Source organism: Delphinapterus leucas, chromosome 11, assembly GCF_059928025.1.
Source record: "Delphinapterus leucas isolate spDelLeu-1000000601 "Yukka" chromosome 11, BTC_Dleu_Yukka2, whole genome shotgun sequence".
NCBI classification, from domain to species: domain Eukaryota; kingdom Metazoa; phylum Chordata; class Mammalia; order Artiodactyla; family Monodontidae; genus Delphinapterus; species Delphinapterus leucas.
In genome coordinates, this window is record NC_143139.1 from 34,443,722 (window position 1) to 34,456,364 (window position 12,643).

A 12,643-nucleotide genomic window follows, 5' to 3' on the forward strand; every position below is an offset into this window, starting at 1 on the left:
GTTCGTATGAAGAGACGTGAACAGATTTGAGAGCTTCAGATGGCAAGTCTTGCTGATTCTTGGCTGCAGGGGCATCAGGGAGAGTGACATATCAGGAGTGACACCAGGATTTATGGCTTCCAGAACTGAATTCTGGAATGATTGTGACATGATTCACTTACAGAGAAAGCACTGAAAGAGGACCAGGCTGGGGGTGGAAAATGTGAGTTCTCTTTTGTACATGTTGTGTTAGAGGTTCCTTTAAGATATAGAAGTGAGTAGAGGTGTTAATCAGTGTGATGTACATGTTGGAGCTGAAAGAAGTCTGAGCTAAAGACATCAATTTGTGTATTACTTGCATATGGGTGTTAATTGAAGAGCTATCATACGGTTGTCTTCACTTTAAGAGAGAACTAGATTAGGAAAAATTCCCAAGATTTAGTCCTGAGGAACTTCAAGACTTAATGGCCAAGTAGAAGAGAATGAGTCTAGAAAGGAATCTAAGAAAGTATTGCAAGTAAGCTGAAAACCAGGAGAGTGTGGTATCCCTGAGAACAAGGAAAGAGAGTTTCCCTAGAAGAACTAGTCAAAAGTGTCAATTGCTTTTTTGGTCATTAATGACTTTACGGAGACCTACTTCCATGTAGTAATTGGGTCAGAATTCAGGTTGTAGTTGAGCAGAGAATGGGAGCGAGAGAAATGAGAGGTGAGTATAGACAGTCTGATAAGACGTTTAGCCCATGAAGAGGGATAACTGGAAATTAGTGTGTCATTCAGGAAGCTTTTTTTTAAGATGGCAGAGACTAAAGCATGTTTTTGTGTCTATGGGAAGAAGGAGGTGATAGAACAGAAGAGAGAAATGAGATAATTTATAGCATAAGGTTCCTGAGAATGTAGAAAGGAGTCCAAGTAGAGGGACTAGCCTCAGATAAGAGAAGAGACACCATCTCCCATCCCTTACACATTGGTGTATTCCAGTTGGTGTGTTCTTACCTCATCGTCTCTTTGGTTCATCCTACATATTCTTGCTGAGTGATATATTGACTTTAACTTCTACCTCTATGTGGGCAACTCTCAAATTGGTATCATTAGCCTCCAGTCCTATATTTTCAGTGTTTACAGACCAAATCACCCCACCGAGATGTCCCACAGCAACCTGTAAGTCAACATGTCAGAAATCACTCATTCCTCTTCCAACCCAAGTTCTTCCTTCTGTATTTCTTTCTTAATCAAATGAAGTCAGTATTCATCCTGTCTCCCAAGCTAAAGACTTTCTCATTCCCCATATCATACAAATTACAAAGTTCTATTGAGTGTGCCTCAAAATTTGCACCTCCTTTTTCTCCCCAGCCTTTATTTACACTCTATCTCTTGTTTGCTTTATTACAAACTTTCCTGGTCATCCTTTAACCAGTCTGTACCAGTTCTCATCTATGCAGTACTATACTGACAGGTTGTGGTCCTAAAAATCAAGTCTGATAACATCAATTCCCTACTATGAACCCATTAGCTGGTATCCTGCTGCTCACAGGATAAAGTTCAAGCTCTCCTCATGTTCCACTGACACCAGTTTCTTCAAATTGATCATATGTTTTTTGTTTTCATCACTGTGTTCATGTTGCTCCATTTGTCTGAGATGCCTTTCTTTCCTTCTTTTAACCTCAACTTGTAACAATCCTTCAAGACTATGCACTCTTTTCACCTTCTACTTGGAATTTTCTGCAGTTCTTCCAGACACATGGTTGTTCTCTCAGCATTTTGTGCCTAATATCACCATTATGAATACTTACTGGATTTTAAAAAATTATTCCTATACCTTTGTTACAGATAAGATTCAAAGATAGCCCCCATGCCCAGCCCTGGGCTTAAATACTATAAAACATTGGGGGTCCTCAATAAAGTTTTGTTGAATGAAAGTATGAGTGTAGGAGCACATGCATAAAATGAATGAATGAAGATCTTTTAGCCATATTCTTTCCTCTTCAAAAGATTTCAGATAATACCCCCCAAGAAATGACATAAATAATTAAGAAACTTTAGTTGAAAATTTGTTTTAAAATGAATTGGATATTTTAGGAAAGGAATTAAGAAGGGTGCTTTAGGACACTTTGAGGGAAGTTACCTTGTAATAAATTATTTGTGAAATAATAAAAATATCTCTCACTAATATCAACAGCTTTATTTCACTTTTACTCTCCTTAGATTTTCCCTCAAGAAACAATAAGGAAAAGAAGACAATTTTATTTCTCTTTAGCTTTAATCTGAAATTCTCATTTATTTACACAAATTTCAGGCTTTTATGATGTATATTATAAAGTGGGATACTGTATAAATACAAACATTCATACACCTACCTAAGGAACTATTTGATTTGCTTGAAAAGAAAAACTTTTTTTCAGTGCAAATATCTTACTAGACGAAGACTTTACAGCCAAAATATCTGACTTTGGGCTTGCACGGGCTTCTGAGAAGTTTGCCCAAACTGTCCTGACAAGCAGAATTGTGGGAACAACAGCTTATATGGCACCAGAAGCTTTGCGAGGAGAAATAACAGCCAAATCTGACATCTACAGCTTTGGTGTGGTAAGTTTCATATATATATATGTACACACACACACACACACACACACACACACACATAAAATAATATATATATAATTAGTAACAATAATCATTCTGGCTGTACTTGTGAAATTGAAATAGAATATTTTGAATACACCTGTGTTGCTTAGCTCTCTTACATAAAGATTAAAATTGTTCACTTTAACCTCTAGTTAAATGAGAAAGTTATAAAAACTACTCTGAATTTGTAAAACTTTTAAATTGATTTCTGAAATTACTGCAAGAAATAATTTTTTGCCACATGAATTAATATGAAACTTGAATTAATGCGTAAAACAAATTGTGTCATACAGTATGCACTTTAATGTCATGTTTTAAAAATGAAATATTTTTTGAAGGAAATATGCTTTGGCATTTTCTGATCTACCAGTCTGTTCCTAATAACTTTTATGATGGTATGAGGAGTGGATGGGAGTGGTTGGAGAAATTGGGTGCTTCTTTATCTTATTTATTCATATGTGTTTCATTTATGGATATTTATCTTCATAGTACTGTGAAGTTAAGGCACAGGGTTCTAGGATATGCCTGAGGTTTAGAAAATAATATTCTCCTAAGAACCAGAGAAAATTATTCTTGTGAAAAATCCTCTGCAAGACAGGAAAAGCAGTGTCCAGAACACATGTTGAGGGGGTGCTGATTGTTTAGTAAGTTGCCAGTAGAAAAGAACTGCTTGTGGGTATGGGTGGGATCCGAGGTGTCCGGGAAGAAAGAGTGGTCAGAAATGACCACAGCTCGTGTTCTTTCCGCTTTCATGCCTAAAGGGCATAATGCAGTGTGTGGAAATTGTTCATCAGATTTCATAATCAAGAGTTATGTTCCTTCTAGTTTCTATATGTTGTCTTGAGTCATATTAATGGATTTTACTTTCTTCTTAGGTTTTACTAGAAATAATAACTGGACTTCCAGCTGTGGATGAACACCGTGAACCTCAGTTATTAGTAATTGAAAGATTTCATTTTTTCCAGTCCTTTTCTATATGCATTTAGTATCTAAATTTCTGTGGGTAAATTTGGTATCTAGAAATGTCATTTTCTATTGGCAGTCTTTCTGTTGGCAATTACATAGTGGCATATGGAAAGAGCATCAAATATTTCTAATCTCAGCTCTGCCTTGAAATATTTGTGAAGCTTGGAAAAGACACATATATTCTATGTTCTAGTTTCTTTGTGTCTAAAATCACAATAGGGCTATATGATTTATGAGGTCTCCTCCAGTATATGTTTATTTTGTTACTTTCATGGTGATTACTAATAGCAGAGAGGAAAAGCAACATTTGCTTCCTTTGAAATTTATATCAGAATAGAATTGCTAATAAAATTCTTTATCCATTTCTATTATGGAGTATTTTTTAATAAAGTTATCATAGAAAATTTTACCTGTGTGTTATATTAGGCATTCATTGACAATTATATAAATAGACTAACTGAATGCTAAAACTATAGGAAAATTATGCCATGCCTTTTTTTTCCTATATATTAAATTTTAAGAACTTGGAGAGTCTTCTAATAAAATTAAAGACTTACAGAAATACCTAGTACTGTATATAAGTTTTTCTTAAAATTAGTTAAATAACTACACTGACTTTATTCTAATTTATGTGTTCTAATGGAACAAACCAGTGTGACAAATTCAGACAACATGTGTATACCAGATTATTCCCCTAGAATGAGGATTAGAAAGTCAAAGGTATAATATATTTGCTCAAAGGCTTGGTGCCATACTTTTAAGAAATACCATAAGTATAATATCTCTATATTACAACATTGCTACAAGTTTCCCTTATAAAACTATATATTACAAAGCTCTCCATGGGTTCCTGGATATGTAGTAATGAATATTACATGCTATATAGTATTTCACATTAAAATATATTTATAAAACATAGTTGTGAAAAGTTAATATTTTTGTAATATTTCATAATATTTTACAGTAGCACATAGTGAAATTTTGTCTTATCAAAGAAATAAAATTCTCTGTCCCATTGGTTCTTGGAGGTCAGGAAAGAAGCCTGGGATGGAGTTACAATTTTTGAGCTGTTCGTGTACAGGCATGCCAAAGCTTTGTGTGTTGATTGGATTATACAGAGAAAGTGTGTAGGTGAAAAATATAGGAGGAAAAAATTACCGCAAAGTAGGGTTTTAAATGACAAATTCATTCTCTCATAGTTCTGGAAGCCAGAAGTCTGAAATAAAAATTTTGTCAGGGCTACATTCCCTCTGCAGACTCTAGGGGAGAGTCTTCCCTTGCCTCTTCCAGCTTCCAGGAGCTGTTGACATTCCTTGACTTGTATGCACATCCCTCCAATTTCTGCCTCTGTGATCACATTGTCTTCTCCTTTGTGTCTTTTTTTTTTCTTCTTTCTGTCTCTTAAACAGATGCTTGTCATTGGATTTAGGGCCCACCTGGGTAATCCAGGATGATCTCATCTCAAAATGCTTAGCTTAATTACATCTGCAAAGACCTTTTCTCCAAATACAGTCACATTCACAGGTTCTGGGGATTAGGACTTGGACATATCTCTTGGGGGCTACCGCTCAACCCACTACACCATCCTAGTCCTCCACCTCTCTCCCGATTGATTACCTTTTCATCGTGGCCCTGCCCCCTTTCTCTTCCTCCCTCTTTCTCTTTGATTCAACAGTGTGAGTACGCATAGAGAAGTGTGCCTGTGCAGGGAGGGGGTCTGCATTCAGAAGCTGGAATTGCATCATCAGAAGCACAGCAAAGAAGCAGACCTCCTTGTGCTGGCCGCCAGTAAATACTGCTGAGTACATGAAAGCAATTAGCTCAGTCGCATAAATACAAAAACCAATAGGCGGGTTTCCCTGGTGGCACAGTGGTTGAGAGTCAGCCTGACGATGCAGGGGACACGGGTTCGTGCCCCGGTCCGGGAAGATCCCACATGCCGCGGAGCGGCTGGGCCCATGAGCCATGGCCGCTGAGCCTGCGCGTCCAGAGCCTGTGCTCCGCAACGTGAGAGGCCACAACACTGAGAGACCCGCGTACCGCAAAAAAAAAAAAAAAACAATAGGCAAATGGCTGAAAGTTTCTAGGAGGGAGGTATATATGTATACATAAGTAAGTAAGTAAATAAATAGAGATTCTCCTAGATGTCTTCAATTCTTAATAAGGTTACAACGGTAGATAGTAAACTAAGAGTAAATGTTAATATGATGTAGATTAAATAATTTAAATGTATTCTTTTATAATATAATTGATAATATAGGTTAATTATAATATAAATATAATTTATATTTATTTATAAATACATTTATAAATTTATCTGATTTGTTTCCCTTTTATTTGACACTCAAAGTTTTAACATTTGTCTTAAAGCTGGATATTAAAGAAGAAATTGAAGATGAAGAAAAGACAATTGAAGATTATCTTGATACGAAGATGAATGACATTGATCCCACTTCCATTGAAAATATGTACTCTGTTGCCAGTCAATGTCTGCATGAAAAGAAAAATAAAAGACCAGACATTAAGAAGGTAATTTTTTTTAACATATATTTAAAAAGTGAAGGAGGTGGGGTTTGTCATTTTTTCCTTAGTGTACATTTCAAACCAACTATTTAATGTGGTTCTTTTGTTTTTTCTATCTTTCTTTCTTTATAAAAGGTTCAACAACTGCTGCAAGAAATCACAGCTTCTTAAAACTTTACTGGAATAGACTCTTGGGTTTTTATATACAGCTATCTAAATCATTTTTTAAACTAAGATTTTTTTGTAAGCATTCTTCTTTACCTTTGACAAGACAGCATGATGAAGCGCAGTGGTTATTAAAGCTTGTGTAGAACCCCCAATATATAGAACAAACAAAAGTAGAGCCACCGTAGCAACACTTAGCCCTACTTTCACTCTGAGGTCTTACCGTAATCCCTGAGATCTCCTTGGAACTTTACCAAACACAGTATGAAAACTCAGAATTAACAAAAAAGAGGACTGAACTATAGGGTGAAAAGACCCTGGGCTGAAGCCTGACTCCACTACTAATTTTCTGTAAAGCTTTGGGCAACCTCTTAGCTGCTTTGAACCTTGGTTTTTTCACCTGTAACGTTGGACTAATTATCTACTGTGCCTCTCTGACAGGTAGTCATGAAAATCAAATGATGCAGAATATGTACAGGCACTTTGTAACTTGTAAAGTGATATAAAATTTAATGTTTACATAAATGATTATAAAATGCTATTACAGTCATGTGTTTATAGGGTCATGTTCACAGTGTGCTATTTTAAGCAATCATTCACCATAAGCCAGTTATGCCCTGATGATACTCCCATGATGATATGGCCATTGTTAGATTATGTTATATGGGAAATTTGAAAGCATTTTGCAGATGCAGTTATAGTCCCTCATCAGCTGACTTTGACTGTCAATAAGGAGATGCTGCTTTGGGGGCTGGACCTAATAAGGTGAGCTTAGAAGAGCTTACAAGAAGTCCAAGAGATTCTCCTGTAGGCCTTGAGGTAAGCTACCATGTTGTAGGAAGGCCACATTGGCTAAGATCTATGGGTGGCCTTTAGGAGATGAAAGCTACCTTCCGGCTATCAGCCAGCAAGAAAAAATTGGAATCTTCGTTGTACAGCCTCAAGAAACTGAATTCTTCCAACAACCTAAATTAGCTTAAAAGAGTGCTCCAAACTTCAGATGATACCATAGCCCCCACTGACACCTAAATTTCGGCCTTGTGAGACCCTCAGTAGAAAACATGGACTTCTGTGCCTGGACATGCAGAATTGTGAGATAATAAATAAGTTGCTATAAGCCACCAAGTTTGTGGTAATTTTTTATGCAGCAATAGAAAATGAATACAGATATTCTCATGATGATTCTCCCACAGGGCTACCCCATCATGTTCACAGGTTCTGTCCACAATACCAAATATCTGCAATTATTCATTCATTCAATACACTGGGTATCATTAGTTCTTTCATTAACACACTCAAAACAAGAGTATGTAGCGTGAGCTATAGTAGAAGATGATCATCCTCTATATTGTACTGTTTAGACCTTCCTAAATGCTTTCTTGGGAAACAGAGAGAGTACTGTTTTCAAATCAATCACCTTTATAAACTAAGCATTTAAGCAAAAAACATTTGCTAGTTGAAAAGCAAAATAAATAAAATGACTTGGTCACATTAATCTCAACAGGAACTCACATAATTTGAGGCACGGTATGGCTTATAACCCTGAAAATAATAATGTTATTTTAAAATATAATGAGAGACTTCCCTGGTGGTCCAGTGGTTAAGACTCCATGCTCCCAATGCAGGGGACACGGGTTCGATCCCTGGTTGGGGAACTAAGATCCCTCATGTCCCGTGGCATGGCCAAATAAAATAAAATTACTAAAATTTTTTTTAAAAATAAAATATAATGAGTTAACTATTACTTGAAATAAAAGCATATATGTAAAATGCCATGGATGTAGCTGTGGTTATGGGCTGTGACCAAACCATATTAAAAAGTTTTTAATGAGTAACCTGTTTCATTGATTTTGAAAATTTCACAGTATAATTTGGTAGATGTTTCCATTCCAATCAAATGGAATTGATATCAGACTTTCCAAAATTAGGCATGGCTTCTCTCTCAGGATAAGACTGTACCTTAACTCTTTTGAGAGCCACAATACAGTCAATCCAAGATTCCAAAGCAAGATTCCACACGGTTTCATGCCTGATGGTGTGTGATGCATCGTGGACCCTTGAACTTGTGTGACTCACTTAACTCTAGGAATGAACAGCAGGGGGGTTGCCCTCAGCTTGCAGCTGAGCAGGACTTGACTAAAGTTCTGAGGAGAATAATGTACAGGCTCTTTTCACTGTTTCCTCAAGGCAGAATTTAATGGCCTGTGGTGACATCTAGTTGAAGCATTTTCTTAACTGCATTTGGAATATACTTCCCCCTAATCTTTTATAGAAACAGAAAAAAATAGATTTTTGAAAAAAATGTTTGACAGAGGTTTTGATGTGAACTTGTAACGTTGCCTCCAACAACTGATGATTGTGCAAACCAATAAGTAATGAGACCACAGTAGAGAACCACTGGCCTACCCCATTTCCAGAAAGAACAACTGCCTTTCCCCCCATATTTCTAACCCATTGATTTGCGAGCTAGCCAACTAAAAGTTTTTAATTCTGAATTTCTCTCAATATGTTCTATGAGGAACAAGCAGATAATAGGAACAATTAGTCAATGTTTTGCTTTACTTTTCTGACATATAATTAAGACAAATTTAAGACATTCTAAAGCATTTATTGCTCTGATCACTTTTTCTTCTATAACTATATAAAATGGCTATAGATCCCAGCTATCTATGATCCCATTTTTCACTTTCAAAACAAGCGTATATTTTATTTTTTCCAACTTTATGGCAGTATAATTGACAAATAAAAATTGTATGTACTTAAGGTGTTCAAAGTGATAGTTTGATATATATCCCTCAGTATCCCCAGGGCATTGGTTCCTGGACCCCTGTGGATACCAAAATCTATAGATTCTCAAGTCCCTTATATAAAATGATATAGTATTTGCATATAACCTATGCACATCCTCCTGTATGCTTTAAATCATCTTTAGATTACTTATAACATCCAGTACAATGTAAATGTGATGTAAATAGTTGTAAATACAATGTAAATATGTAAATAGTTGCCAATGTGGCAAATTCATTTTGCTTTTTTGAACTTACTGGAATATTTTTTCAAATATTTTCAATCCACACTTGGTTGAATCCACAGATGCAGAACCCTTGGATACAGGGGGCTGACTGTACATTGTGAAATGATTACCACAGTCAAGCTAACTAACACATCCACCACCTAACATAGTTACTTTTTTAGTTATTTTGATGTGGTGAGGCTACTTAAGATCTACTGTCTTAGCAAATTTCAAGTATACAATGCAGTGTTACTAACTATAGTCACCATGCTGTACTTTAGATCCCCAAAATTTACTTATTTTGTAACCAAAAGTTTAACCCTTTGACCAACCTCTCCCCATACTCCTTTAAAGTTTGTACTATTCCACTATATGAATGGACACAGATAGGACTGGCTTTTTAATCATTCAAATTCTAGTCTCAAAAATAGTATGGAGGCAACAACAATGAATCTCCAAAATTAATACTAAGATTTCATTTCTCAGATGAAATTAGGAAAAATCATTTTATGAAATATTCTCACCTAAAACAAAAATCAGTAAATTAATTCATCAAATATTTATTGATTGTTTTCTGTGGTCCAGACACTTATAAAAGTAATGTACATATCCAAAGTCCCTGTTCTCCAGGAGCTTGTTCTCAAGAGAAAGTCTCTGTTCAGATGGAGATGATAATATACAAGTAAATAAGTAAGACAACATCAGGTAGTGAGAAGTGTTAAGGAAATGTTAAAACTATGTATTGTGATAGATTCCCTTGGCTAAGAAGGTTTAACAACACCCAAGCTAAAAAAAAAAAAAAAAAAAAAAGGCAAGAAAGAAAAGAAAAGAAGGAAGGGAAGGAGGGAAGGGAGGGAGGAAGAAGGAGAGAAAGCAAGAGAGAGAGAGAGAAAGAAAGAAAGAGGAAGGAAGGAAGAAGAAAGAAAAGAAAGAAAAAGAAAAAAAAGAAAGAAAAGGAAGGAAGAAACAAAACAGGAAGGAAAGAAGGAAGGGAAGGAAGGAAGAAAAGAAAGAAAGAAAGAAAGAAAAAAGAAAAAAAAGAAAGAGAAAGGAAAGAAAGAAAGAGAAAAGAAAGAAAGAAGGCAGGCTACCAGTGTGTAGTCTCAGAAATGACTAGAATGTACTGTAACTTAAAAAATAATAATAAAAAATCCTAAACTGAATCAAGTTTTATTTGCATGTTAGACTGTGTTATTCGAGACCTTTGGGTCAGCAATGAGCCAAGAAGAAGACGCTGTCACAAAGTTTCTACTACTATCCTGGGAAAAGGAATACTGTGTTTCAGATTATGTCAGATATTTTCCTCTACTGGCTATTTATACATCAGGGTAATTTGGTGAAGATAGTGGTTAAAGTCATCTAATCTGTTTGGCTCACACTAATGCCATGTTTATCTGGCAGTCTTTTCTTTTCATTTTGATTTTTTGTCTGGATTTGCCTTTTGGAAGATAATGCACAGTGGCAAAGACTGTTACAACCTACATATCAGTTTCTATTGCAGAATATATTTTTATGAATAGTAAGATCACATTCTGGTTTATACTGAAGTCTTTTGAAAGTTTAGGTAGTATGAATTAAATCATCAGAGATTGATCATCTCAGGCTGTCCCACAATGATGATATCTAAACCCTAGACTGTGACTGGCCCCTTCTTCTGCGACAGCCATTCTAATTGCCAGATGGTGTCTTCACCTCTTTTAAGAATTAGAATGGAGGTAATGCTACAGTGGTAATCATTTTGCAGTATATAAGTGTATCAAATCAACATGTTGTACACCTTAAATTTACACAGTATTATAATGTGGACGGACCTAGGGTCTGTCATACAGAGTGAAGTAAGTCAGAAAGAGAAAAACGAATATTATATATTAATGCATATATGTGGAATCTAGAAAAATGGTACAGATGAACCTATTTGCAGGGCAGGAATAGAGACACAGACATAGAGAACAGACGGGTGGACACAGAGGGGGAAGGGGAGGGTGGCATGAATTGGGAGATTACGATTCACATATATACACTACCATGTGTAAAATAGATAGCTGGTGGGAACCTGCTGTATAGCATAGGGAGCTCAGCTCAGTGCTCTGTGATGACCTAGATAGGTGGGTTGGAGGGGGGGTGGGAGGGAGTTCCAAGAGGGAGGGGATATATATACACATATAGCTGATTCACTTCGTTGTACAGAAGAAATTAACACAACATTGTAAAGCAATTATACTCCAATTAAAATAAAATAAAAGGTTAAATGAGGACTACCTTCTTAGCCCATCTTCCCCTTTATAAAATATCTAAATAATGATAGAACTTTTATAGAAAAGAGATTCATATCACCATTATATATCTTAGAGAAAGACTAGAATCCTTTAGAGCAATAACAGAGTTTGACTATTATAAATTAATGAGTGGCCTTAAAACTGTTGACATACTGACCAATATCTGTTTAAAAATAAACTCAATGTCACTTCCATTAGTGGCATGCATTGGTTAAATATTCTTAAATCAATTCATAAGTTAGTGGAGGGAACATGCTATATCTTACTCTGTTAAACATATTAGAAAGCCCTGCCATACCAAGATTCTTTTTTTGCCAAGAAAGATCAATAATAGCACCTGCCCTTAAATATACAGGCCTGGAAAATGGCAAAGGAGCTCTAAAAATTCTCCTCCCCATGAAAAAATAAGAAAAGGCTAGCAAAAATTGTCAAAATTGACTTTTTCAGAACTGAAAACCAATCGAAGGTTTGCAGCATCTCCAAGAGCATTTATTCAAGAAAAACAGCTGAATCTCAGTAAGAACAACAAGCTTTGTGGCATTTTAACTTACACTAGTCCTATCTGCTGCTTCCTAGCTCAGCGGTAGCCTTGAAAATAACAGCCCACATTTTTGGTACCAGAGGGAACAGAACAGAGCTGGAGCCCTTCAAAGCCTGGTTCTGAAAGAACTGTAATTATTTGACCTGTCTGGAGGTTCCCTGGAAGACCCCATTCAAAGGCTTATATTTTCTGACCTGACTAAAGCTAACCTAGCACTAAAAGCCTCTATATGGAGTCATTTTTCAAAACCATTTACTGGCAAATGTTTTAATCATAGCTGCCTGAGGTGATGAATAACCACTGGGACAAACAATAGGCTAAAGAGCTTAAAAGGAAAAGCTGAGGGAGAAGATGTGCATTATGGCTTTGAAAGTCTCCAATGCATTTGGAGCCATGCACATATGTAAGGCCGTGTGCATGCTCAAAAAACCAGAGAAGGTCCTAAGCTCTCACCTCTGGCTTATCTTCAGGCTCTGTACAAGTAGGTAGTGAAAGCTAAGGCAGAGTCTAAGCTGCCTGACTGAGTGTGGATGGTGTGTCTCAACATGAACACAGAGC

At 36.2% G+C, this 12,643-nt stretch overlaps 2 protein-coding genes across 9 annotated transcripts in view; one reads left to right on the top strand and one right to left on the bottom strand.

The window, feature by feature from the left end:
- The window catches only part of IRAK4 (interleukin 1 receptor associated kinase 4), a 32,681-nt gene extending 22,608 nt beyond the window's left edge, over nt 1-10,073 (top strand). For 3 of the 5 annotated variants that reach the window (XM_022572413.3, XM_089920564.1, XM_089920565.1), the window contains 4 exons: nt 2,379-2,562; nt 3,477-3,539; nt 5,938-6,096; nt 6,226-10,070. In XM_022572413.3, the coding sequence (XP_022428121.1) occupies nt 2,379-2,562; nt 3,477-3,539; nt 5,938-6,096; nt 6,226-6,261 (442 nt within the window). In that variant the 3' untranslated portion in view covers nt 6,262-10,070. Of the gene's footprint in view, nt 1-2,378; nt 2,563-3,476; nt 3,540-5,937; nt 6,097-6,225 lie in introns of all 5 variants that reach the window. The other 2 variants (XM_089920566.1, XM_022572417.3) reach the window with 2 other exon arrangements.
- Nucleotides 2,038-12,643, bottom strand: part of TWF1 (twinfilin actin binding protein 1) — a 35,107-nt gene continuing 24,501 nt past the window's right edge. For all 4 annotated transcript variants that reach the window (XR_002644367.3, XR_002644369.3, XR_002644370.3 and 1 more), the window contains one exon: nt 2,038-6,057. The gene's annotated coding sequence lies outside the window, so the exon portion shown is untranslated. The remainder of the gene's footprint in view (nt 6,058-12,643) is intronic.